General features: G+C 39.6%; 1 protein-coding gene across 3 annotated transcripts; it reads right to left on the bottom strand.

Moving 5' to 3' along the window:
- Nucleotides 1–1,827: 1,827 nt before the first annotated feature.
- LOC134806004 (uncharacterized) lies at nt 1,828–24,516 on the bottom strand. 3 transcript variants are annotated; one of them, XM_063779195.1, is made up of 6 exons: nt 24,214–24,516; nt 6,961–7,039; nt 4,193–4,447; nt 3,970–4,093; nt 3,156–3,670; nt 1,828–2,968 (listed from the first exon to the last, which is right to left on the bottom strand). In XM_063779195.1, exons 3-6 carry the CDS (start codon nt 4,355–4,357, stop codon nt 2,393–2,395), a joined length of 1,380 nt encoding a protein of 459 aa, XP_063635265.1. In that variant the 5' UTR covers nt 4,358–4,447; nt 6,961–7,039; nt 24,214–24,516; the 3' UTR covers nt 1,828–2,392. The 3 variants fall into 3 exon arrangements, with proteins under 3 accessions (XP_063635265.1, XP_063635264.1, XP_063635266.1); XM_063779194.1 differs by lacking the exon at nt 24,214–24,516 and adding an exon at nt 8,557–8,764; XM_063779196.1 differs by lacking the exon at nt 24,214–24,516 and adding an exon at nt 8,557–8,763 and having other exon boundaries at nt 4,205–4,447.
- Nucleotides 24,517–25,954: the final 1,438 nt, after the last annotated feature.

Below are 25,954 nucleotides of genomic sequence, written 5' to 3'. Positions count from 1 at the left end.
TAAGTTCAAAACATGATTTTTTTGTCCATATAGATATTTTGTTGTTTTCAGTGTGATCTGATAGGTTTTGTAAATATTTGTTTAATATTTGAATATTTTACGTGGCCTCCGCTCTGCGCACCGCGTCGTCGCGTCCTTGCCAGCCGGTAACAGTGAGGTAACCGAGAGCGGGTGGGCGGCACTTTCAACGGGAGGCAGGGAGTGTCCATGGTATAATAATATACTCCGCCTGGTACTCCATTCCCGTCTTTTCTAGGTCACCTAACTGACACGGGCCTACGTCATCATGCGACAGCGCTATATGATAATATGCGATAGCGCTATATATAGCGGCCATGTTGTTGTGACGTAGGCCCGTGTCACTCTGGGAATGGAAGACCATGTTTTATTAGACTATGGGAGTGTCCATACTGTACGTTAGTACTATTTATTATACTGTGACGGTGATGTGAAAACCAACCTAAATAATCTTGCACTTACAGGACAACCAGGATCTATATAGGTACTTATTATAATATTTTTTTAGTTATTATAATTTCAGCAGTGAGAACAGCCTTCTTAAAAATGTTAAGATATGTGAAATGCTAACACAATCTGCAGTTTATATTTAACTCCAGTTTATGCAAGTAGCTCTAACATAACCAGGGGTGCGAAACTCCTGATTTCGGTCAAACTCGGCTCCGCTCGGCTCAGCATTGCTCCGAGCAATTATTAGGGTTGGCACCACTTGACTTCCTTTTGCCTGCACGACCACAGATAAGATAATCACTTGATTTTTGACAACCCTAAATAGCCGAAAGGGATAGTGCCATATATTAGAAAGGGACAGCATGATTCGACCCTGAACCGCTGTCAAACTTCGTTTTTGTAGGAAGTTTCCTTTCTGTACGGTAGTACTATTAATTATTCTGTGACATAACCTAAAATTAACGTACCGGGCTCTCAACCACAGAATAATTAATAGTACTACCGTACAGAAAGGAAACTTCCTACAAAAACGAAGTTTGACAGCGGTTCAGGGTCGAATCATGCTGTCCCTTTCTAATATATGGCACTATCCCTTTCGGCTATTTAGGGTTGTCAAAAATCAAGTGATTATCTTATCTGTGGTCGTGCAGGCAAAAGGAAGTCAAGTGGTGCCAACCCTAATAATTGCTCGGAGCAATGCTGAGCCGAGCGGAGCCGAGTTTGACCGAAGTCAGGAGTTTCGCACCCCTGTCTCAACCAACAAGCAAGATGAGATGAGAGAGTATAACAAGAGAACTCAACCTTTTAGTAGATGGGATTTCCTGATTCAACCCCATACGCATCTGCCGATATCTTTTACGTACTTCCTTTGACAGTCCACACATATTTTGGTATCTTACGATATCTTATAGCAAGGCAACTGGATGCCTTGCGATATATAATGCTCGGTATATTTCATTTCTCTCACAATGTAGGTGCTAGATAGAGCAATATGTAATATGTATGTGTGGTGCTTAGCGAACTCTAAAAGATCTGCTGATATTTTATCGCACCGTCTGCGACGGACTTTATATTTCCAGGATACTTCGGATGTTCGCCTATCCTATAATAGCACAGTGGTTCATAATCATAATGGTTTATTGCAACCATGGTATTACAAGATGTTCTTTAGTCGGTTCAGGTTCCTCCTTGAAATTGAAGTCTTATTGCAAGTTATTGAGAAACTTAATTTGGTTTGTTTATTTTATGCTATTTGAGACATAAATAATGTCGGTCCGGTATACGTTCGTAATCATTCCTACGATATCCGCAGATTCATCGAACTGGGATTACGTAGAGGTATAATATTTAAAAGTCATGTTTCAATTCACAATCATAATATTTACTTTCATTGATAACATATAGAAAAAAAACAACTTAAAACCATCACATTACCATGCAATATTTTACAGAAGTAAGCAATTCAATATTAAGATTTTACGATTAGTATTCAATGTCGACAATTTACAACTCTATAGAGACCTAATTACACGACATTTTCAACTTATTCAAGATATATTATATTTTTCTTTTCATTTAATTCTAGGAAGATAAAATTATCAGTATACGAGACATTGTCGACATAAGATAAATGTAAGCTCTAAAGTAATTAAATCTTAAGTCTAAGAGTCAAATCTAGTTTTTTTTTTTCATTTCCATGTTTTTATACAATCCAATGATTGCGAACATAACATATTAAAGACACATGCTATGTGCATGGCACCAGTCCCATCCATTTTCACACGAGGTACATCGCACTAATAATTACTCGTTAATATATTAGTTGTACTGGCCAAGAGGCGTCACCCGTGCTGTGAGCGTGGCAGACTAGCGTATGTTTAGAGTGCAAGGCACTAGAGACGCGATCAGGTCGAGCGGGGCCCGATTATTTCTGCATGATCGACGTGAGCAGAGCATCCTTCAGCCTCTTGGCCATCTCCTCCAGGATGCCGGCCTGGACTCGGAGCTTCTTGTTCTTCTCCTCGAGTTCGTCGGCCTCCTGCTCCATCTGGAGTTCCTTCAGTTTCCTGTGCATCCTGGAACGCTTGGACGCCTCGTTGTTTTTGTCCCTCAGTTCCCTGTACTTCATGTCCTGCGTGGACATAGAGGAGTTCTCGCTACACGCGTTGGAGACGGCGCTGTCTCTCCGCTTGGGAGGGCGTCCTCTGCGGGCCCTCGTGAGCTGCTGCGAGCCCTCGAGCGCCAAGATCATGTCCTTTATAGGTATGTTGGGCTTTCTCCTCTTGTATTTTCTGGGGGTGGTGCGCTCCTGATGTGGTGAATACTCCTCGTCGCTGTCCTCGCTGCGGCGGCGCCGCCGGGACACCCTGGCGGCAGCCTCCTCCTCGGAGTCGGGCTGAGGTTCACTCTTGGGTGTGATGGGCTGGTAGTCCAGCGGAGCCGGCGCCGCTGCCAGCGGAGACAAGAAAGTCTCCTGTGCCAGAGTTTGCTGCCGAGATTTCTGTGGACAAAGAAATTTAAATAATTAATAAAATTAATTTAAATTTAAGTAACTGGCAAGAACAGATTGATTTGATGACTGATAGGTGAAAACGACGCTTCTAATAGGTACCTAATTACTATAGGTAAAGTCCCAATGCAATGAGTAGCCTCCTCCTCCTCCTGAAGAACAGTAGTGAGATACTTACCAAGACAGCGAGGGGGTGTTTCTCCTGCTCTAGTTGCTCGACGAAGGACAGCACCTCGGGCGTGCTGATGACGTGGCTGGCCAGCGCGGGCCGCGCCGCCACGTCCAGCGACAGGCCCGCGTGTTTCCGTGGAGCCACGATGTACTCTGTGATCACGTCGTCGCAGCGCTCCACCTCGCTCGGCGTCACCGACGCCATGTACTTCAGGTCCTGGGAGTCGTCATCGATGAAGGGCGTATCGTGTGTAAGGGGTTTAGTGTACGTGTCCCAGCCGGCCCACGGCTCCTGCTGGTCGATGACCACGGGCAGGCTGGCGATGTCGACGAACTGCTCGGTCTCCGGAAGGGCGAACATCGCATCGACGCCCTCGGCCGGCGACAGCGGGTCGTTGGGCGTCGTGGTGTAGAAGCTCGCCTGTGCGGCGACGTTGGCGTCGAAGCTGTCCCAACCGGGGGACAGTGGTGTGTGTAGTGTGTCAGTGTTGAATGCCCTGTCTTCAATTTGTTTTGCTGAATCTGTGGAAAAAAAATGCTGTTAGAAAGTAGATCAGATTAGGCACCACCCATTCTTTCCGTCATCATATCAAGCATCGCTAGTATGTTATACTCGTTAATTTTGTGATAAATTTGAATACCTGGCCAACAGACTGATGCGGATTTTACTAACAGATTATTTTCAGGGTAGTTTTAGCCACTATATAATGCTTTAAAATGTCTCTTTACAGTACTTCATGTGACGTAGGTACGATTGTATTACTAGTGTTCGATACTTTAGTAAGAAATACGTAATCACGACGTGATGTAAAATATCTTACCAATGGTTTGTACTTGTTCTTCCTTGGCGGGATCGGAGCACCACCCAGCCAGTTCTTGGAAGAACTCGTAGTCCGTGTCGTGATACATATTGCTCTCGAACACTGGCTCCGGTTTCAGATACTCCTGAAAATTCAGTTTAACCATGTTAGCAAAAATCCTGGAAGTGAGCGGAGCTAAAAGTAATCTTATAATACATAATAATTGATTATTTTAGGTACTCACGTGAGTACTCACCTCGGCGAAGCTGCAGTGAGGCTGGGGCGTTGCGGTTGGTCCGTCGGCGATTACTCCGTTCAGGCCGTTCTCCTGATTCTCTTTCTTTATGCGATCTATGTCTACCACTTTCAAAATACTTTGAGTCCTGTGACTCGTTTGCGAAAAAACCATATCTTTTGGTGTATAAATTGTTGTTTTGATATCCGAGATTGTCGGTGCCACTCGCACAGATGATCTTTTGACCAACCATTTTGAATAGAACTACAAACAAAAATGATACGACGTAACATAATGTGCACATCCGTATGAAGCCAGGTGGAAGAGGAGGGAGGGGGCTGATGGAAAGATACATGAATAAGCTTGATTTTTATTTACATATATGTAAGACATTGTAAATGAAAAATAAATAATGGATGTGTTTCAAGGAGATATTCAAAAGCTCGAAATCAAATAAGTATGTATCGGGGTAGAAGATGCAATAAGAAGTCGGACATATACATGTATATGATAATTAGGACATAGAGGATAAAGAGCAAAGGTCTCTCGATGAACATTCTGTCCCCCATACGACATTTATGATAATAATGATGTGCTCAGTCACCGTGACTGGCAGAATCGAGGCATTACGTAACGTCACAAGAGACCTTGGCTTTGCCACGACGTCATAATGGGTAAATGCTTTACATATACGTGTAGCTTTTTATATGTTGGATAACGCATAAATATAATTATATATTATATTTAACGATATATATGTTTAACATGAACGGAAGATTAAACTCTAGTTTAATTTGAATGGAAATATATTTTTTGATTTTTGTTTTGTGATGTAGCGTAGGTACCTAGAGAGAATTTCCTGCAAGTAAAATATGAGTGTAATTGGTCCCGGAAACTGCTATAAGCGAGGCCCGGCTTGCAACCGGGCCTGACTATATCCGCCCCTGTGTTAAATATAGAACTAGACTTAGACGTGACTAAATTACTGTCTTTATACTAAAAGGGAGACTGCTTCTACAAGCGAGACCCGGTGTATAACCGGGCCTGACTTTCAGACCCTGTTGTTAGATTAACTTAACTAGACTTAGCTAGGGAATCGTAATTAGAAATAAACGTACGGGAACTATATTCTATAAAATTATGTATCAAGACGTAATATTTCTTAGAACTAGGGCGAAAAGGTACCTACGTTATCTTAACAATAATTAAATAAGTAATAAAGATAGGAATTTTAATGGTTTTTAAATGTTAATCCATTATTTGTTTTTCATTAATAGATCATTACGCAATAATGTAGTGTAGAAGCATTATTGAACTTGTTAACTGTTTAATTTGCGTCATGAACCTGTACTAGACATTGTATTAAATGTTTTGTGCTCATGTTTAGCGTCACAGGAGTGTAGATAATTGAGTGAGAAAGCTCAATGTATGTGTGTGTGTTTGCGTGAACGTGTTATTTATGTGATGTTTATGACTACCTATATTTATTTTTTGTTCAAATATGTAGTTAACATTTGAATTGTAACTGTTTACGGTATTCGTTTATAGTGTATTCGTGTAACGTCAGACGTTGCGCGATGGTACCAGTAGACTGGAATATTTAAGTGCCAGGACATGGATGATGATGAGGAATGATATGATTAGAATTTAGAATTAATCTCTACGCCCATTGCTAAAAAAGGTTCGAAAAATTTAGTTAGATAATTATTTTGCACAAAAGAAACATTCAACTTCAGTTTAAGTAGTGCACGTGATTTTGCCTCGAAGTGACTAAACACGTCTTTTACGCAGAAAGTCATACGAGGCAAATTTATTGTAGGTACTTAACTACAATTTAAATGCAAAGATTTTGATAACATCATGGTCTAATAAAACATGGTCTTCTATTCCCAGAGTGACACGGGCCTACGTCACAATAACATTGCCACTTTATTTCAACATAACATGTTACATGGGTACATTATACCTATGGTTAATAAGTTAAAATATTTCTTTATAATTTTATAATTTTCATTTATATGTATTTTATCTTAAATTTTACAATAACACGTCAGTTTTAATTATTCGTTAGCAATATCTTCCGATTCACGAAAGAAATTTCAGTCGTTCGGGTAATTCTGTTTACATTACTGGCAACACAGGATAGCGCTGTCACATTTGACAATTCGGATCTAGATAACTTCATGCCCTGACCGTCATCCTTGTCGAACGCGTGTTAATTGTTATTTCCTTCTCGCTCAGTGTCAGCAGTCGCAGTGTTTTCCAAACTTTTCACGTCGTAAGCTTGGTAATTAATGTGTAACTGTGAATTCGTTTTTCAAACGTTTGTCTTGTATAGATAAATACAGTTTAATTTAATACCTTAGATTTGTTTTATTTTACTATGTTTCTACATGAATAACTTAAAATTAATGCCGTTAAAATAATTTTCACCGTTGGTTAAAATTCTCCCACATTTTAAAGTTTGAGAACCTGTAAACAGCATGATGACGTAGCCCCGTGTCAGTTAGGTCATACGCGAATCTCGGAATAGAGTACCAGGCGGAGTATATTATTATACCATGGATAACATGTTTAATTTGCTATTTTTTATCAGGAGTCCTTTAGTTAATTAATTTTGAATGGAATCTTTAGTTAATGACTTTTACGTTCAAAAAAGTTCAATCTACATTTGAATTTTCAGCTAAAATAGCTTCTGGTGTTGACCCCGAGACGCAAGGGCTGATGGGTTCTGTAACAGAAAGGGTTATGGAGGTTGCGCGAACGCGATTACTTACTTCTTCGAACTCTTCTTGAGCTCTAGTTGAAATTGTAACCCTTTAGGCTCCCAACCAAGTGACTGTCACGACAGTAGGCCTGCAACAACGAAAAAAAAACACGTTAATACCTAAATATCATTGAACACACAAACAAAATGGCGGCATAATATAAGAATTAATAGATTTCGATAAATTGAATCCGGTAGGTCGGGGGTGTTTTAATAAGCTCTCAAATTAATTAGTTGTATTGTAACCCTATTGACTTGTTAATTACGAAATGGGTTAGGTATATTACCAAGCCGTTCTAACTATATCTTAAGGTGTAGTCTTGCCTACGTCACAATAAGTAAAACACCAATGTTAGGTCAAGGTAAAAATAAGGCGATAAAGCCATAGTAGGTAATAATCTACTTACCTATATCATCATTACTTTAAATTAAAACAATCCCCTTAACATCCCAATAGACCATATTGTATTAAGTATTTCAAAGTTAACAGGTACGTATGTAGAGTCTAAGTACATGTGCGAGTAAATCGTTCATACCTATTTACGACATTTTTCTCGTGGTTTGCAAAGTTATTGAATAAGGAACAACATGCAGATTTAGTAAGTGGGTTACAAGAACCGCCTTTACAAGGAAAACGATTGGAATTTCAATAATTGCTGCGTCGGGGGTTTCCCGTCTTCGTCCGCCCACTCACTCACGCACGCAAGGTGCGTGGTGGCCGTGGTGGGGGATTCGAGAGTAGAGGTTCCTTATGTACCTATATACATTTCTCACGGCAATTTTATTGTTTAATGATAGAATTCGGTGCAAAACTTAAAGATGTAGTTTCCAACTTCACTACCTACCTAGGTTTGAAAAGGTACCTACTGGTAATTTCTAAAGCTACATCCTAGGTACCGGTACCGCCTATCTTGAATAGGTACCTAGTTCTAAATCTAAAGCCCTAAAATCAAATGTAATTATATGTCAATATAGAAAAAATCTTATTCACTAGGTATCTTATTAGGATTTTCTTTTGTTATGTTAGGCCTATTCATCAATACATAAGTAAATACCTATTATAAAACTCATGATAACTCAAAACAACCAACAGATTACAACCCCTCGCCCCGGACTCCCAGCACTGAAATGTCAAAGTTCCAAGAACGCAATTGTGAACAAATAAGTATAATAATAGGTAAGTATTAGGTACTTATTCTTATCTACCTACTTAAAACCAATTTACGATGTCAAATTATTAATAAAGTAATCGAATCAATAACTTAAGAATCGAAAAATAATCAACTTGGAAGGTACAGATACAGAGTCGAAATTTCTAGAATGGAAAGTTTGAAAGCTGGCGTAGAGTAGAATGTGCCAATTCGGTTCCAAATAGACGCAAGACGAGACGGTGAGCGTTTCAAAACGAGGGGACGACACGGACAGGTTGGAACTTGTTCGCGGTACGTCGACGCAAGCTGCGGAAGGGACTCAAGCTTACGTACTACGTACTTATAGTATATGGCTCTTTTCCTTTCCAGAGTATAAATTATATAAAATTGTACCACCAAATTCTAAGTTGAATCGACGCATTTTGGGAAAACAATATTGAAATAATTAAACTCACCTCGTTACGAACAAATAATGTAACGCCTCCAGTCGAGTAGAGCTCGTAGAACTTTTCTTTTCACAAATAATTAAATTAATTGAAAACCTTAACGCGTCTGTCTTATTAGCGTTAGCTAGCAAAGGCGATTGAACCGAGTGAATACGAAATCGGTAATAGCACAAATGCGGAGAGCAGTACGTGCGCTCCGTTAGGACTCCGAAAATGTTGTGCAATAACAACGTGCTCGTCGCAGATACAGTTTTCCTCTATCCCCACCATTTACAATTTCATTCTAAAAATAAATTTGCCGCTCCGCTATTGGCCGCCGGTAATGACGTCAACTGCGAGAGCCAATGAGATGGGGTTACAGTCACGAGACCGTAGACAGTAACGTAGCATATCGACTCGTATCATAGTGTGTGTGGGTGCGAAGCTATGCATGTTGGATCCTGTTTTTCACCATTGCCCATGGGTGTTTAACTAACTGCTGTGCAAGAGAAATGATTGCTTTGGTCGGAAATATAACATCTGCAGAGTGCAGGATGATTCATTTTCCTCAATGTTTGGAGCGAGCAAAAACATAATTGTCCGTTTGTAGGGTAATTACGACTCCTCATCGTGGCCTGGCTGGTCAGAATTTTAAATACTTAAGTAAAATTACTTACTAATTAGGTAACTGCTACTAACCGACAACAGCAAAGGCTAAGTTCTTTGACAAAGTAAATTTACTAGGAATAAATATTATTTTTATAGCGAGTTTCAACACAACTTGTCAACATGATTCTTGTTTTTGTCCGTGTTACACAAAATGCACTGCAGCACTGCTGAATAATAACCTCCTACGAAAAAATCTCATTGCTCTGATGTAATGCATGTAATTGATGTTATTTTCCTTATTGCAATTCCGAGAAGAGGATGAGCGCCGTAGCTGTGCACAATAACAAGCCAAAAATAACCAGTACCTAGGTAAATAGTCTCAACATTCACCACGGTCTGTCTTGTGGTCTTTGTCTGGTTGCCACTTCGTAAAAACAGATGAAAAACATGTTGATACATAGGTATTTTTATTAGCTTAATGCCGGGGATGAATCACCACATGAAGTTTAAGACTGGATGTTTTTTTTTTAACCTAAGTACTTTGCCCTCTCGCGCATGAGAGGAGGCCTGTGCCCAGCAGCAAGACGTTATTATTATTATAGCCTCTTTATTTCCATAACTCTTACAAATTATTATTTTTTAGATTCGGTTAAAATATGTTTTTATGCTGTTTTGTGAAGCCTGTTTTGTGTCCCACGGCCACTCTGGCCAAAGGCCCTACGCCTTAAGGCCAAAGGCCACTGATTTGCTTGTCCAAAAGTTTTTTTTTAGATTAATCGCGTCGTGGGCTATATCAGAATATACCCCATGTATGTTAGCCGATTTTTCGTACTTATCATTTTTTAGATTCCTCACGTCGTGGGCTATCAGAATATACCCCATGTATGTTAGCCGATTTTTCGTACTTTTCAAGTTATGGGCGACCTTACCCCCTTTTTCCGGGAATTTTCCTAGTCAGCCTTGCTTGGATAGGTGTTTGTTTGACCTTCGTAAAACATGTCCTATCCAGCGCCATTTCCGCAGAAGTATCTCCTTAGCTAAAGCGTTTTGTCCGATCAATTCCCATAATTTAATATTGGTCCGTGGCCAGTAGACGAGTAGACTCCTACGATTCGGCACAAACACTTGTTTACAAACACCCTGGAGTCTACTGGTTATGTCTTGTTTGACGGGCCATATGTATGATATGTATGTCTCGCATCCATACAGGTGAAACCCTTAAGCTTGGTGCGGCGAGTGATGACTGTGGAAGTACATACGGGTTTCAATTGCGCATATGCGGCGCGGGCTAGGGGGACCATAACCATAACACTTCCCAAATTTGTACTACACAACAATATACCTGCTGTATTCATGAAAATATAAGTGTCTCAACATAAAACCGTGCATAGTAGGTAAGGTACTGTTTCTATTTAACAAAACTTAAATTATCTTTCACAGTAATGACCACTTCACTAAGTTCCAAGTGGTGGAGAGATGGAGGATAGGCTCCAAAATTAGGAACACTATCAAAAATACGAGTACAATTCATACAATGAACATATAAATTGGCTGTACTTTGCCTAGAAGCAATGCAAGGTCAGTTGTTTTTCTAGAATGATTCACAGCTCAATATCTTGCCCGAACTAAACATAGTATGACATCAACGAAGGTTGTTCAACCCTAGTACGCCGATTACAAGATGTATTATAAAATTTGTCTCTCTCTGTCTCTCTCCGTAGTTGTTTTGCCATTGGTCCTTAGCACTATAAGGGGTCATCCATTAATTACATCACACGTTTAGGGGGTGGGAGGGGGTCAAGAAAATGTGACATGTTGTGACAAGGGGGAGGGGGGAGTCATAAACTTTGTGACGTCACTTTAACTTCATCAGTAACCGAAAATGTATTTAAATTATTTTATACGCTAATTATTATTTAAATAACAAGGTTTAGAAACGATAATCGTTTTTATTCGTTTAATTTTATTTCTTAATCAGTTTTGGGTTATAAAATTACTAATATTTCTTTTGTCAAAAATATTTTGATAAAATATTAAATAAATATTTGCCGATTTCGTTGAAGAAATGTGACGTCACACCAGGGGGGAGGGGTTTGCCAAATGTGACCAAGTGTGACAAGGAGGGGGGGAGGGGTAACAAACCTAGAAATTCGTGTGACGTAATTAATGGATGACCCCTAATGCCACTATTATCTATCTATTATCTAGCAGTAAAACTACCTTTACCTTGACTATTAATCCCACAATCTCTCAATCTGATTTAGTGAAATTGGCCCTATATTTTCATGTCAATGTAAATTATCTTAATTTAGTCAGAGCCTGCAACTCTACAAATTCATATTTATTGGGAAGCCGGTGGACAAAGATTTTCACGAAGATTCACACGTCCTAGAAGTTAACTAGCTAGAAGCTAGCTGAAACCGGAAAAATATACTCGACCGTCGCACCTGGTGAGAGATATTAGTGTCGTGTATCTAATCTAGTGTAGTATATGTACATCGTACATCCTACACGATACGGTGGAAGCCACCCATTGGGGCCCCGTACCTGTCTGTGAAGTGCAACACGCTGTAGCACGGCATCATGATGACTAGGCAATAACTACGACACGTTATGTACTCGAGAGCTCTGCCAACACTGACTTAATATTAGAAATAGACACACAGAGCGGAACAAAAACGTCAACAAAACGTGGGTCAGAATGACACAAGCGCCAAATTTGCATTGATGATAAAAACGCTTACGTAAATTTTGAGTCAAGATAAATGTTTTGTTCGGAAAAGAACTTACTGTCGTAAGCATTAAGTGTCAAATTTATAAACATTAGTACCAACACTGTTAAAACTTTAAGTCCGATGGCACTAAACGTAACGTCACCATTGTATTTACGTCAAACGAGAATAATGAACGAATGGAGGCCCTTTGGTTCATTTTAATAGGTATTACTGTACAGAAAAACCAAAGTAATAAATGAAACAAATTTAATTTGATCGGAAGTTCAAATAAAATTAATTCATTGTAACAACCCGTGTAAGTTATCATAAAACAAATTTATTTTTAATAAGTAGTATACGTGTTTAAATACTATTTTCCTTGAAATAAATTCAACTTATTAAATAACTGTATATTTTAGATCTACATAATACTCTTCGCACTTTCGTTCTTTGCATATAGTGCACGGGGACATTTAGGTCGCTACTGGTACTGATTGGTTATGGTCTTTATCAAAAAAATCCTGTGGTTGTCACTGTGTTCAGACAGTTTTAGCATTTACAGTTAGTCGATGTAAGCCCTTATTGGTCGTGTATATGGGGCTATTCATAAATTACGTCATCTATTTTTGACCCCCCCCCCGCCCTAAAATCATCCAAAAATCATGCTTCGAATGACCCTGTTTCCTCCTACGTCATGCTAGCATCATTCGATGTGCAGACCCCCGCCCCCCCCCCCTAATTTTGAAATGACGTAATTTATGAATAGCCCCTATGTCGGAAACAGGGAAATGGGCCGAACACACAAGTGCCGTTTTGCCTTGTTTAAAACTGCATCACCCCTATCTCTTGCTATAATAGCAGTCCTCTGCACGTCGCATAGGTTTTCTTGGAAATCTCGAATTTAAACATAATATTATATCTTATTCTTATATTATTATTATTATTTTATTTTTTTGTAAATGTAATATGGGTCCTGGAACCTGAAATAAATGATTTTTAGTTTTATTTTTATTTATTTATCTTACGAATTCCATATAAAAATAAAAAAGTATTGACCTCACATCGACTCATTAGATTTTTGTTCCTTCACGTCCCTTCTTTGGTACTAACAAAATAATTTATTCAAAACCATGAAATTACCACCAGATTACATAAAATATGTAATGCTATCCAAAGAACTAACCGAAAGAAAGACATTCCATGCTTTTTCCTTGTTTTATCATTGTTATTTTTGCATATTTTTACGACCATTTTACGACATTGTTGACAACTTCACATTTGAGCGGTCCATACAAGACTAAACGAAAAAGTAACGCGTGATCTGTTTTAACGTTACTTTTGCGGGGCCATTTTTGGCGGCTGATTGGGTATCCAGTTCTTATTCTATATCAATGTCTGCCAACGTCACTCAGGATTTCAATATATAAAGGTACCCGTTTGTAATTCTCAGGGTGGCCACTTTCTGGAAAACCGGGAAAACCGGGAAAAGTCAGGGAATTTCGCTAGTCATGGAAAAGTCAGGGAATTGTCAGGGAAATTTAATGGAGGTCAGGGAATGAAAATTGTCTCTGTATGTACAGTTGACGTCAAAGGTATCTTTACATTTCTTTGACGTCGACTGTACATAATATAAGTACATAATAATAAAAAAAATTACCATGTCCAAACATTATAAATATCTACTATAGTAGGTAAATGCAATCACGCTATCACATCAGCATCACACTAATATTAAACTGTTGTATATTTAACGAGTATACGGACGCTATATTTTTTTCGACAATTAAAAGAAGAATGTTCTGCTTGTGATGTCGTTACCATTGGCTTTGACGAATCCCTTAATAAAGTTGCTCAGAAAGAGCAGATGGACATCTTTTTCCGTTATTGGGACAATGAGAGAAACCAAGTCCAAAGTAGATATTACGGCTCAGCTTTTCTGGGGCACGCAACTGCTGCTGATTTGTTGGAGGCTTTTCTTGCCATGTCTGATGTCATTGATACAAAAAAAATATTGCAGGTTTCGATGGATGGCCCTAATGTAAATAAAGTTTTTTTGCAAGACCTAAAGTCCAAACTCAAAAGTGAGGGCAAAGCAGGTGACCCAATTCTAAAATATATTCAATGTATGGGCCACTAGTTGCCTGAAATAAAAATTTTCATTCTTCATTTAGTCATTCAATTCTGCGTTGGATTCTGGAGTTGTGGACTTAATAATCTCAACAATGCGTTTAAAAAATCACTGAAAGCCTCGGGATGGAAGGTCGTAGCGTTTTTACGTTCTCTATACTACCTATTCTGCTATAGCCCCGCGCGACGTGAAGACTGTACAAGGTTTTCAGGCTCGAGTACATTCCCATTAAAATTTTGTGCAGTACGTACGTTGGCTCGAGAACTTTAGCGTTGTTGATCGCGCCACTAATTTCGTATGCTTTGACTAAGGGAATATTACGATCCCGCAATCGCAGTCAATGCAGAATTCCGACGAGAGAGGCTTGATAAAGTGTTGGACATATTTGTCAAAAATAACCGGCTATCAGGATATGAAGCAGATAACGCCAAAAGTGTCTGCAATGATATTTGTAAATCACCTGAATTTGAAAAATCAATTAAACAATTTTCCATTAAGGATGGTCACCGACTGGATGATGTTTGGCTCGGTTTGATCCACGCGGCTAGTAATGCTCAGTTGCTCACTCCTTGTACACGGAGGAGCTACACATAAAGAAGGAAAATTTAAGTTGAGACGCGAAAATCAGAGCAGAAAAAAGAAAAACTGCGGAAATGGTTAGAGAACTAGAAGCAAAACGGCAAAAAATTCTCGAATGAGCTGTCAAAGAAGCTGCGTTATTGGAAAAACAGATTACCAAGTTGCAATAGATCTTGTTATTATTTTTTCAAATATATAATAAACATGATAACTGATGAGTCTGATGACTAGGTAGTTTTGTTTCTTTCAGTTATACCCAAGGTTTTTAACCGATTTCAAAAAATGAGGTTTCTCAATTCGTCGTTTTTGTACCATAATACTTACTAATACGATTAAGGCCCGTATAAAGTGTTCCCTTTAGTATTTCTCGCTGGATTATATTATATTATACATTTAATATCCAATAAATTCAGTAGTCAGAGGTACCTACTGTTTCAATTAGTTTTTCCTGTAGGTATAGCTTTTAACAAAATGGTCAAAAAATAATGAATTATTGGGTAACTGTAAGAATTGTCTGATAGCAAATTACAATTTATACATACAATGAAACAGTACAAAAACGTCACCTGAAGTAGGATGTGAACCCACGACTTCCGTCTAACTAATATGCCTTCGCTCTTACCAACTGAGCTATTCAGATACTACTTCTTATTATTTCCGTTCTTGTATTATTTCATTGTATTTATAAATTGTAATTTGCCAGCAGATAATTCTGCAAAAACTCAAAAATGTATTCCAATTATATATTTTATATTTATTACATTTAAGATTATGATCAGGGAAAAACGCCTGGAAAACCGGGAAAAGTCAGGGAATTTTGGTTATAGTAAATAGTGGTCACCCTGATTCTGTTGAGTGTAATGTTATCGGGGACTTAAAATATGTAGCTTTTCTTCTACGTTATGTTATGTGCCATTTAAAGAATTAATTTTGCATATCTATACATATAATAAAGCTGAAGACGGTCGAAAGTCTGTACATGGAAGATATTTGAAAAAAAGTTGGCTGGGGATACTTAGAATCGATAACAGAACACGTTCCAAAAGTTTTTAGAATTTTTGTCTGTTTGTCTGTTTATCTGTTTGTCTGTTTATTTGAACGCGCATCACGTGAAAACGGCTGAACGGATTTTGATGAAAACTTTACTAATCTGTCGAGAAAATCCCCGGCCAGGTTATAGGCTATAAAAATTCAACCCCTAAAAGGGGGGGGTAGCCACAACACTCGATTGACTTAAGTTTGCCCCTGAATCTTATGGCAGTTATGGCGCTACTTAGGAAGGAGGGGCAAACTTTTTTCAAATATGTGCTACCACTATTGAGTACCCTGGTAAACTAACAGATGGAGCTGAATTTAATACGTTGTGACATGAATAAGCCACCGAGGAAAGATTTTGCCAAATTAACTCTAAGTTTAGAAGACACGGATATCAACAAAAATAATTGAATAATTATGTTGATTTAATAAATTAATAATACATCGAAAAATGTTCACGCTCGCTTCGCTCGCGTTTTAATAACTTTCTAAGATATGGCGACTGCAGCAGCACTACTCTGTTGCAACGTTGCTGCTGCAGCACTGTCAATTTTCGTGATAAAATGATGTGACTGACTTCCATACTAAAAGTAAACATGTACAACTGTCTAACTGTCTATCAAATTGGGTTTTTATATCGAAAAATTTTCGCGCTCGCTTCGCTCGCGTTTTCTATTACTTTCTAAGATATGGCGACTGCAGCAGCATTACTGTATTGCAACGTTACTGCTGTAGCACTGTCAATTTTCGTGATAAAATGATGTGACTGATTTCCATACTACAAGTAAAAATGTACAACTGTCTATCAAATTGCGTTTTTATATCGAAAAATGTTCGCGCTCGCTTCGCTCACTTTTTCAATAACTTTCTAATATATAGCGACTGCAGCAGCATTACTCTGTTGCAACGTTACTGCTGCAGTACTGTCAATTTTCGTGATAAAATGATGTGACTGATTTCCATACTAAAAGTAAAAATGTACAACTGTCTATCAAATTGCGTTTTTATATCGAAAAATGTTCGCGCTCGCTTCGCTCGCGTTTCAATAACTTTCTAAGATATGGCGACTGCAGCAGCATTACTCTGTTGCAACGTTGCTGCTGCAGCACTGTCAATTTTCGTGATAGAATGATGTGACTGATTTCCATACTAAAAGTAAAAATTTACAACTCTCTATCAAATTGCCTATTTATACCGAAAAAATTTCGCGCTCGCTCCGCTCGCGTTTTCGATCACTTTCTAAGATATGGCGACTGCAGCAGCATTACTCTGTTGCAACGTTACTGCTGTAGCACCGTCAATTTTCGTGATATAATGATGTGACTGATTTCCATACTAAAAGTAAAAATGTACAACTGTCTATCAAATTGCGTTTTTATATCGAAAAATTTTCGCGCTCGCTTCGCTCACTTTTTTTAATAACTTTCTAATATATAGCGACTGCAGCAGCATTACTCTGTTGCAACGTTACTGCTGCAGCACTGTCAATTTTCGTGATAAAATGATGTGACTGATTTCCATACTAAAAGTAAAAATGTACAACTGTCTATCAAATTGCGTTTTTATATCGAAAAATGTTCTCGCTCGCTTCGCTCGCGTTTCAATAACTTTCTAAGATATGGCGACTGCAGCAGCATTACTCTGTTGCAACGTTGCTGCTGCAGCACTGTCAATTTTCGTGATATAATGATGTGACTGATTTCCATACTAAAAGTAAAAATGTACAACTGTCTATCAAATTGCGTTTTTATATCGAAAAATTTTCGCGCTCGCTTCGCTCGCGTTTTCGATCACTTTCTAAGATATGGCGACTGCAGAAGCATTACTCTGTTGCAACATTACTGCTGTAGCACTGTCAATTTTCGTGATATAATGATGTGACTGATTTCGATACTAAAAGTAAAAATTTACAACTCTGTCTATCAAATTGCGTTTTTATATCGAAAAAATTTCGCGCTCGCTTCGCTCGCGTTTTCAATCACTTTCTAAGCTATGGCGACTGCAGCAGTATTACTCTGTTGCAACGTTATTGCTGAGGCACTGTCAATTTTCGTGATAAAATTATGTGACTGATTTTCATACTAAAAGTAAAAATGTACAACTGTCTATAAAATTCCGTTTTTATATCGAAAAATTTTCGCGCTCGCTTCGCTCGCATTTTCAATCACATTCTAAGATGTGATAAAGGTGACATTCGGGTGGCGACTGCAGCAGCATTGGATACTCTGTTGCAACGTTACTGCTGCGGCACTGTCAATTGTCGTGATAAAATGATGTGATTAATTTCCATTCTCAGCTGTAATGCGGCAATGAACGTCACTCAATTTACCAAAAAAATTCAATGTAATCTTGATGACCCTAGGGAGAGGGGGCACCATGGTCTAGAAATGCTTAGGGCATCAAAATATCTTAATCCGGCACTGGTCGTTTGCGGAGTCAAATGATTTGGGACTCGCATTTTATACGCATTACCATGCATTCCCGAAAACAATCTAATCATTCCCGAAAGTCTCGCAACGCATTGAGGTTACAAGGGGCACGTGTCTTCCTCAGGAGTCTGGAGAAGACCACGGTGAGTGGCGGTCTAGCCACAGGCAGGCCGCTTCGCTTTCGCTGGCGCGCGTATACCTTAAGGCTTACTGTATCGTCCGATATACACCTACTACCTACTCTGTCGTTTAAATCACGTGTAAAATTTGAATAAGGGCGAAAAAACTATTGACTTTGGAGTGTAGTTTTATTTAGTGGTACCTAATTGTAAAATATTTTATCTGGACTACAGTCCTCTAGCATATCCATCTGTCAACTTTACCTACTTCAAGTGCCGCCTCCAGGGGAGAGGGAGAGAAATTAGGATTAGAAATTAGCCGCTTACTGACAGACCGAATTCCACGCGGGCGGAGCCGCGGGCACAGCTAGTAATGAATAAGTCGACTGGATTCGGTAGAGCATGCGATTTTATCAAAGTTGAGATCGTCGTCGACGATAAGTCTTAATCAATACGGGCAGCTTTAAAGTAGGCATGATAGTGAGAATAATAAAATTAATGACTACTTGTTTTGGCTACAAAAGGATAACTAGAAATGTGTGGGCGGCAGAAGTAGGGTACCCACAAGTTAAATTTATGAAGAGCAACATAGGTATGTAGATCTTGGAAAATCAAAAACCAAAGTCTAACATCGTGAATCGTATTCTCCAAAACTTTGTTGCGAATTGTTTCACCAATTTCACATTTCCCATCACAAAGGATAAATATGCGGATTCACTAGACTCGGGTTGTTTTAATGTTTTTGCCTGCCAATAAGAAAAACGGCATACGGTAGGCGTATGTAATGAGGTGGATTGAAACCCATGGAAGACATTAGTTGTGCGGAAATGTTGAACTTGTTGAAGATCTGGATCTGGGCTAATAAAATTAGCCGAAGGCCGATAATAGGCCGACGCAATTTTTTACACACAGTCACACCTTTGAGTGTCATACGTTTAGGGTCAATGCCGGTCAATGTCTGACGGCGTATTAACACTTACGCTAATGAATCTGTTAAGACGATACACCAGCTATTGGAATAAAAGCAGAGTGTAGTTATGAAGTAGCACAGAGTATGTTTTAGGGCTCCTCTACACCAGTGGTGGGCAAAGTACGGCCCGCGGGTTATCTGCGGCCCGCGAATGGATTTTATCCGGCCCGCCGCCCGTCCTATGAAATAATTAGTATATGGGCTATATGGCATTGGCTCACGATTATCACAAATGAAAAAAAAAATTGGCTACAATTCTGGCCCTCTACTTAAATTTCCTAAACTTTCTGGCCCCCCATGAAGAAAGTTTGCCCACCACTGCTCTACACGATGCGCCAACGTCGGCCAATCCAAGGGACGCAGCTATGCGGTAGAATGAGATAGCAATATCACTTGCTCCCTCTAACGCATAAATGCGTCCCTTGGATTGGCCGACGTTGGCCCATCGTGTAGAGGAGCCATTATAAGAGTTACCATACCGACCAGCTTGCAACGGCTTTAGGCAATATAGTAGGTATCCTATATTTACTTCAATGTTCATTGTCTTCGAGATATTTGGCACTTTTGTGTTAATTAAAATTAAAACCCTAGACAAGTTTTTAGAGACGTCAAAGACGAGCCTAAATATATGTACATATAGATTTCGTATATGTAAGATCTTTCACAGTAAGTAATCGAGATACGAAATACGTAAGTGTTTTTTAACCGACTTCCAAATCTAAAAGGTCCTAGGTTATCAATTCGGTTGTTTTTTTTTAAATATTCGTTACTCCATATCTCCGTCATTACTGGACCGATTTTGAAAATTCTTTTTTTTATTGTACCCCAGACCCAGTTCTGATGATGGGATCCATGAGGAATCGTGGGAACTCCTCAAATCTTAAAGGCATACATATAGTGATTTTTGTGTTTTTATCAACAAATCAAGCATATACATAAAAAAAAGTGACATTTGATGAAGTGGAACTGCCGATGATGATCAGAACGGAACTCTTCAACGACGCATAGTTCACGTTTGGCGATTTGTCCTCTTCGTTATGTTTGTTAAGCAAGTTAAGTTTTTAAGCCACATTTTTGTCAAGCTCGAGTTCGGATGATGGGATCCATGAGGAATCGAGGGAACTCCTCAAACCTTAAAGGCATGCGTATAGAGATTTTTGTATTTTCATCAGAAAATTAAGCATTTTCATTAAAAACTGTCGCATTAGATGAAGTGGAACTGCTGATGATGATCAGAACAGAACTCTTCAACGACGCATAGTTTGGCGATTTCGATTTTGTGGGTTAGGTTAGGATAGAATTGCGACCCTTAGAGAAACGAAATGCTACTAGAAAAGTGAGTACCTAAGGTTAGGTTAGGTTAGAACTGCGACCCTTACAGAAACGAAATATGCTACCAGAAAAAGGTAACGAAGTGGATTACTATAACTGGTGATCAGTTAAATACCAGCCAATAATTTATATGGCATTTCAAACTATTTTGAGATGTCGGTTTTTTTCTATTAAAGATTATTTAGACAATATTTTTAAAAATTATATTAAAATAAGTATTAATTTCTTTCAAAATCCGGTAGACAAAGGATTGAAGAACCGATAGCCGTTTGTCTTATAATTCTATCTGTTGTGCAAAAGTAGGAGATACGATTCAAAACTTGCCAAAAATCGATGAAAATGAAAACCTCGGGTAGCCCCTTAAGGGGCTATTGCATCCAAGGGCGTCGCCAGCAGGGGGTGGCAGCCCTAAAGAATAAAATTTGTAACAAAATGTATCAATATATGGCCCTCCCAGGGGGAGGAAAGAGAAAGGCCTTAGCCAGTGGCCACATCAACTTCGGCAGGCAGGTATCGGCATAAAAATCATGTTTTGGCCGATGATTCGGTTGCGGAAAAAACTGCCGCACATTTCGGCCGCCGCCGGCTGAATAATAAGTGTTTCGTTGTTTATATGTCTAAAAAAGGAAGGCCACCAACATTTTTTTCAACGACATCAACGTCTAAACCGAACCCACCCATCACCCTCGGCTTTCGGCTTCAGGGCTTCACCCATTTATCGTGTCGTGAGGTCGTGAGAGTCGTGACCCTCGTGTGACGGTAAAACGTGCCGTTGCCGTAAAAATCCACAGTAAAATATAAACTGTAACGAGCATCCAATAATGGCAATAATCAAAATACTGTTTGTCAAAAGTTTTCCAAGAGCTTTTGAAGTGAAGTTAGTAGTTATAAGTATCGTGAACGTAAGATGCATGAAATGAATGAACGATCGAACTCTGAATGCAACTATTAGTAGAAGAGCCGGCCGCAAATTTTCTAACCGACTTGATACCACGATGAAATGCACAATGGTTTCCCATAAAAGTGATGCTAAGTCCGAATTCGATAGTCTGCCACGGCGGAACTTGCCGAAAGTACGAAAAAGAAGGCCACTTCCGGTGCGAAAAAAGGGGGCTGTTTAACCCATCTGATACCGAAATAATAGTTATGGCAGCAGTTAGAAATTTACATGTAGACACAGAAAAGCGAAGTCTGCCAGTATTTTTTTTGCCGGAAGTGCTTGGCAGACGCTCTCAAAGGTGGCCACTGGCCACAGGGACCCCTAATTTAACCCATCTGATACCACCATGAAACCAATTCCAGTCGGTAGGTATGAACCCTCATGTCAGGAATATATAAGTCTATATATAATATATAAGGCTTTTCCTGCCGAAACACTTTGGCAGACGAGATTATGTGAGCAAGGTAACCATCGGTTACCGTACACTAACCCATCTTATACCACCATGAAACCAATTCCAGTTGGTAGGTATGAACCCCCATTTTAGGAATATATAAGTCTGCCAAGGTTTTTCCTGCCGAAACACCTTGGCAGACGAGATTATAAGCAAGATGACCATCGGTTACCGTACACTAACCCATCTGATACCACGATGAAACCAATTCCAGTCGGTAGGTATGAACCCTCATTTCAGGAATATATAAGCCTGCCAGGGCTTTTCCTGCCGAAACACCTTGGCAGACGAGATTATGTTAGCAAGGTGTACATCAGTTACCCTACATCAACCCATCTGATACCACCATGAAACCAATTCCAGTCTGTAGGTATGCATCCTCATTTCAGGAATATATAAGTCTGCCAAGGCTTTTCCTGCCGAAACACCTTGGCAGACGAGATTATGTTAGCAAGGTGTACATCAGTTACCCTACATTTACCCATCTGATACCTTGTTTGACAAGTCCAGTCTGCCAAGTCAATGCCCTCCTTATCCTTCTCTTCCACTGTGCTCGGTCTTGAGCTGTGCTGGCGTCCAATCCTAATTGTTTTAGGTCTTTCTCGACCGTCGTAAGCCAAGTGGCGGGTGGCCTTCCACGTCCTCGTTTCGTCGTTGGCAAATCTTGGCCTTACTATATGGTCCTCTGGCCGTCTTTGGATATGCCCATACCAGCGGAGGCGGTTTTCTTTAACTTTTTCTGTGATAGGCAGCACCTGAAAGCTTCCCCTGACAAACTCATTCCGGATTTTGCCTAACCTGGTGACACCCGCAGACCAGCGAAGCATCCGCATTTCAGTTGTGTGTAGTTTGTTGAGGTGCTGTTTAGTTGTAGCCCAACATTCGGACCCATACATCATTACGGGACGTACAGCGGTTTCATACCTACCGACTGGAATTAATTTCATGTACCTGATGTACCGATGCCCGTTGGGGCGGAAAGGTTCTCGAGTGGCGACCACGTACCGCAAGGCGCAACGTGGGTAGACCCCCCACAAGGTGGACTGATGACCTGGTAAAGGTCGCGGGAGTCCGCTGGATGCGGGTGGCGCAAGACCGGTCATTGTGGCACTCTTTGGGGGAGGCCTATGTCCAGCAGTGGACGTTCTCTGGCTGATATGATGATGATGATGACCTGATGTACATCTTGCTAACATAATCTCGTCTGCCAAGGTGTTTCGGCAGGAAAGGCCTTGGCAGACTTATATATTCCTGAAATGAGGGTTCATACCTACCGACTGGAATTGGTTTCATGGTGGTATCAGATGGGTTAGTGTACGATAACCGATGGTCATCTTGCTTATAATCTCGTCTGCCAAGGTGTTTCGGCAGGAAAAGCCTAGGCAGACTTATATATTCCTTAAATGGGGGTTCATACCTACCGACTGGAATTGGTTTCATGGTGGTATCAGATGGGTTGATGTACACCTTGCTAACATAATCTCGTCTGCCAAGGTGTTTCGGCAGGAAAAGCCCTGGCAGACTTATATATTCCTGAAATGAGGGTTCATACCTACCGACTGGAATTGGTTTCATCGTGGTATCAGATGGGTTAGTGTACGGTAACCGATGGTCATCTTGCTTATAATCTCGTCTGCCAAGGTGTTTCGGCAGGAAAAACCTTGGCAGACTTATATATTCCTAAAATGGGGGTTCATACCTACCGACTGGAATTGGTTTCATGGTGGTATCAGATGGGTTAGTGTAGGGTAGCCGATGGTTACCTTGCTCACATAATCTCATCTGCCAAGGTGTTTCGGCAGGAAAAGCCTTGGCAGACTTATATATTCCTGACATGAGGGTTCACTTCATACCTACCGACTGAAATTGGTTTCATGGTGGTATCAGATGGGTTAAATTAGGGGTCCCGGTGGCCACCTTTGAGAGCGTCTGCCAAGCACTTCCGGCAAAAAAAATACTGGCAGACTTCGCTTTTCTGTGTCTACATGTAAATTTCTAACTGCTGCCATAACTATTATTTCGGTATCAGATAGGTTAAATCAGCCCCCTTTTTTCGCACCGGAAGTGGCCTTGTTTTTCGTACTTTCGGCAAGTTCCGCCGTGGCAGACTATCGAATTTGGACTTAGCATCACTTTTATGGGAAACCATAGTGCATTTCATCGTGGTATCAAGTCGGTTAGAAAATTTGCGGCCGGCTTTTCTACTATATGTACTTCTAACTTTAAACAATACTTAATACGCTAGACTAGACTAGAGGGTGGGGTGGCTGCTGGCTGGAAGAGGTGGGGTGGGGTGGGTGGGGTGAAATGAGACGAAGAGGTCAAATCAAAAGGCAAAGTCGCAGAACAAAAGCGGGAGTTTTAAACTAAGTACTTACATCTTGATATGTCTTCTAAAAATGCTGGTCTTAAACTTCTTTGACTTCTCCTTTCGCAAACAAATATTTCTACACACAGTGCCCTGCATCAACTGGGGCATAGGATGGTTATACAACGCGCTGGCCAAACTCTTGGGTTTACGGGAGTACACGTAGCTCATGATACCTTCTCTACAACCTCGTCTTCTTTACTTTTAGATTTCTTTCTTTATTTGCAACGAAAAAACACTGGCGGAGGTCTTATAACTTCTGTTAATAAGACCGGAATGAAAATAAAATAAAACTATGTAACAGCCAGAATCAACGAAACTAAACGCCGCTTTACGGAAAAAAAACTGAAATAGCTTCTCAAAGGTCACTTTTGATATTTCTTTTCTTGATTCATAAACTAATATGAGTGTAAACAATACAATTTATAGATTAAATCGCGTATGTAACAGATAACCAGAATCACGCGCAACTCTGACAACGAGTGTGTCAGGAATGACGACTGGCTGCTGGCTCGCTCGCTGTCTGCGGCTAGGGCAGGGCAGGTGGCAGAAGTTTCCCGTAACGTTGAGATGAGAACCTCGAACCGGGGCGGCTGATGCAATAGTAACGTTCCGTTCTACATCTTTATCTAATTCTAGATGTTACAATTGAAAGGTTCTCGTAAACATGATATACGAAAATAATAGGCAAGTTAATATAATATATTCATATTTTCTACTGTGTTTTTAATTTTTGAACGACATATGAAGTTTCCTAAAAATATCGAGTAGAACACACCAACAAAGATATCTGCGTAGAAAGGAAAATGTTAAATAACTTTATAGTGTAAACAACGTTATTTACGGTATTTGACGTCTGTCACTCACTACAGCAACACTACGTAAAATGTCTTGCACATCGAAATCACAAAGGAAAACAACTGCACTGCGAACGTTTACGTTCTACGTCTTTTTTTTTTTAATTTTAGTGTTGTCCGGACACCACCGTTATGAATCGGTAGTCGTCTAAGTAAATCGATATGAATATTTCATTTTAGGTCGCAACAAAGCATTATTAAATTTATTATATTTACTTTCGAATAGATAGTGTATCGATTTCTGAACGATCCGGTATTGACGTTTGAAAGTAAAGTTTTTGTATTGGTGCAGTTCGTCGTAGTTATATTATAGAAAGCTATAAATGTTTTGTTCTGTTTGTTTGTTTTGTTCGAAATAAAAATATTTCATTTCATTTCATTTCATATGGGTCTGTCCCACTACTGGGCAAAAGCCTCCTCTCTCCCTTATCCGAATTATCTATTAATAAATTTAAGAATGATGTAAAGCGCAAACTTATTTCAGGGGCCCACTGATTAACAATCCGCAGGACGGTATCGGCCTGTCAGTTGTTAGGAACTGTCAAAATTTTGTTCTAACTGACAGGCCCGACTAAAGCTTATTATACCACACAAGATTACATAATACTACAACGTGGGATTAATTGTTATTCGAAATGATTATTTATTTATTAGGTATATTTGATTATTGATGAGGAAATGGATATTCCGATAGTTTCAATTTTGACGATAGGTGCGACCTACTAGGTCGATGTATTAAATGCATTTACCTTGCGGGAAAAACATATAATTTTAGCTTTATTTAAATCTCAAATAAAAAATCATTATACGTCACAATTCGATACCTCAGTCTATGTGCCATCCAATCGTAATCGCTTGCTGTGACAATCGATTTGCGTTAGTTACATCTCTATA

This window comes from Cydia splendana, chromosome 2, assembly GCF_910591565.1.
Source record: "Cydia splendana chromosome 2, ilCydSple1.2, whole genome shotgun sequence".
Taxonomy (NCBI): Eukaryota; Metazoa; Arthropoda; class Insecta; order Lepidoptera; family Tortricidae; genus Cydia; species Cydia splendana.
The sequence above is the reverse complement of the archived record's forward strand: the minus strand, read 5'-3'. Positions and strand labels throughout refer to the sequence as shown.

Excerpts from the sequence above, each read along its gene's own strand:
- LOC134806004 (XM_063779195.1), bottom strand. The coding sequence starts at position 4,357 with ATGGTTTTTTCGCAAACGAGTCACAGGACTCAAAGTATTTTGAAAGTG. Across the intron at positions 4,094-4,192 it reads TCGCCGAGGTGAGTACTCAC|GAGTATCTGAAACCGGAGCC; the intron begins GTGAGTACCTAA and ends CTGAATTTTCAG. Across the intron at positions 3,671-3,969 it reads AGAACAAGTACAAACCATTG|ATTCAGCAAAACAAATTGAA; the intron begins GTAAGATATTTT and ends TTTTTTCCACAG.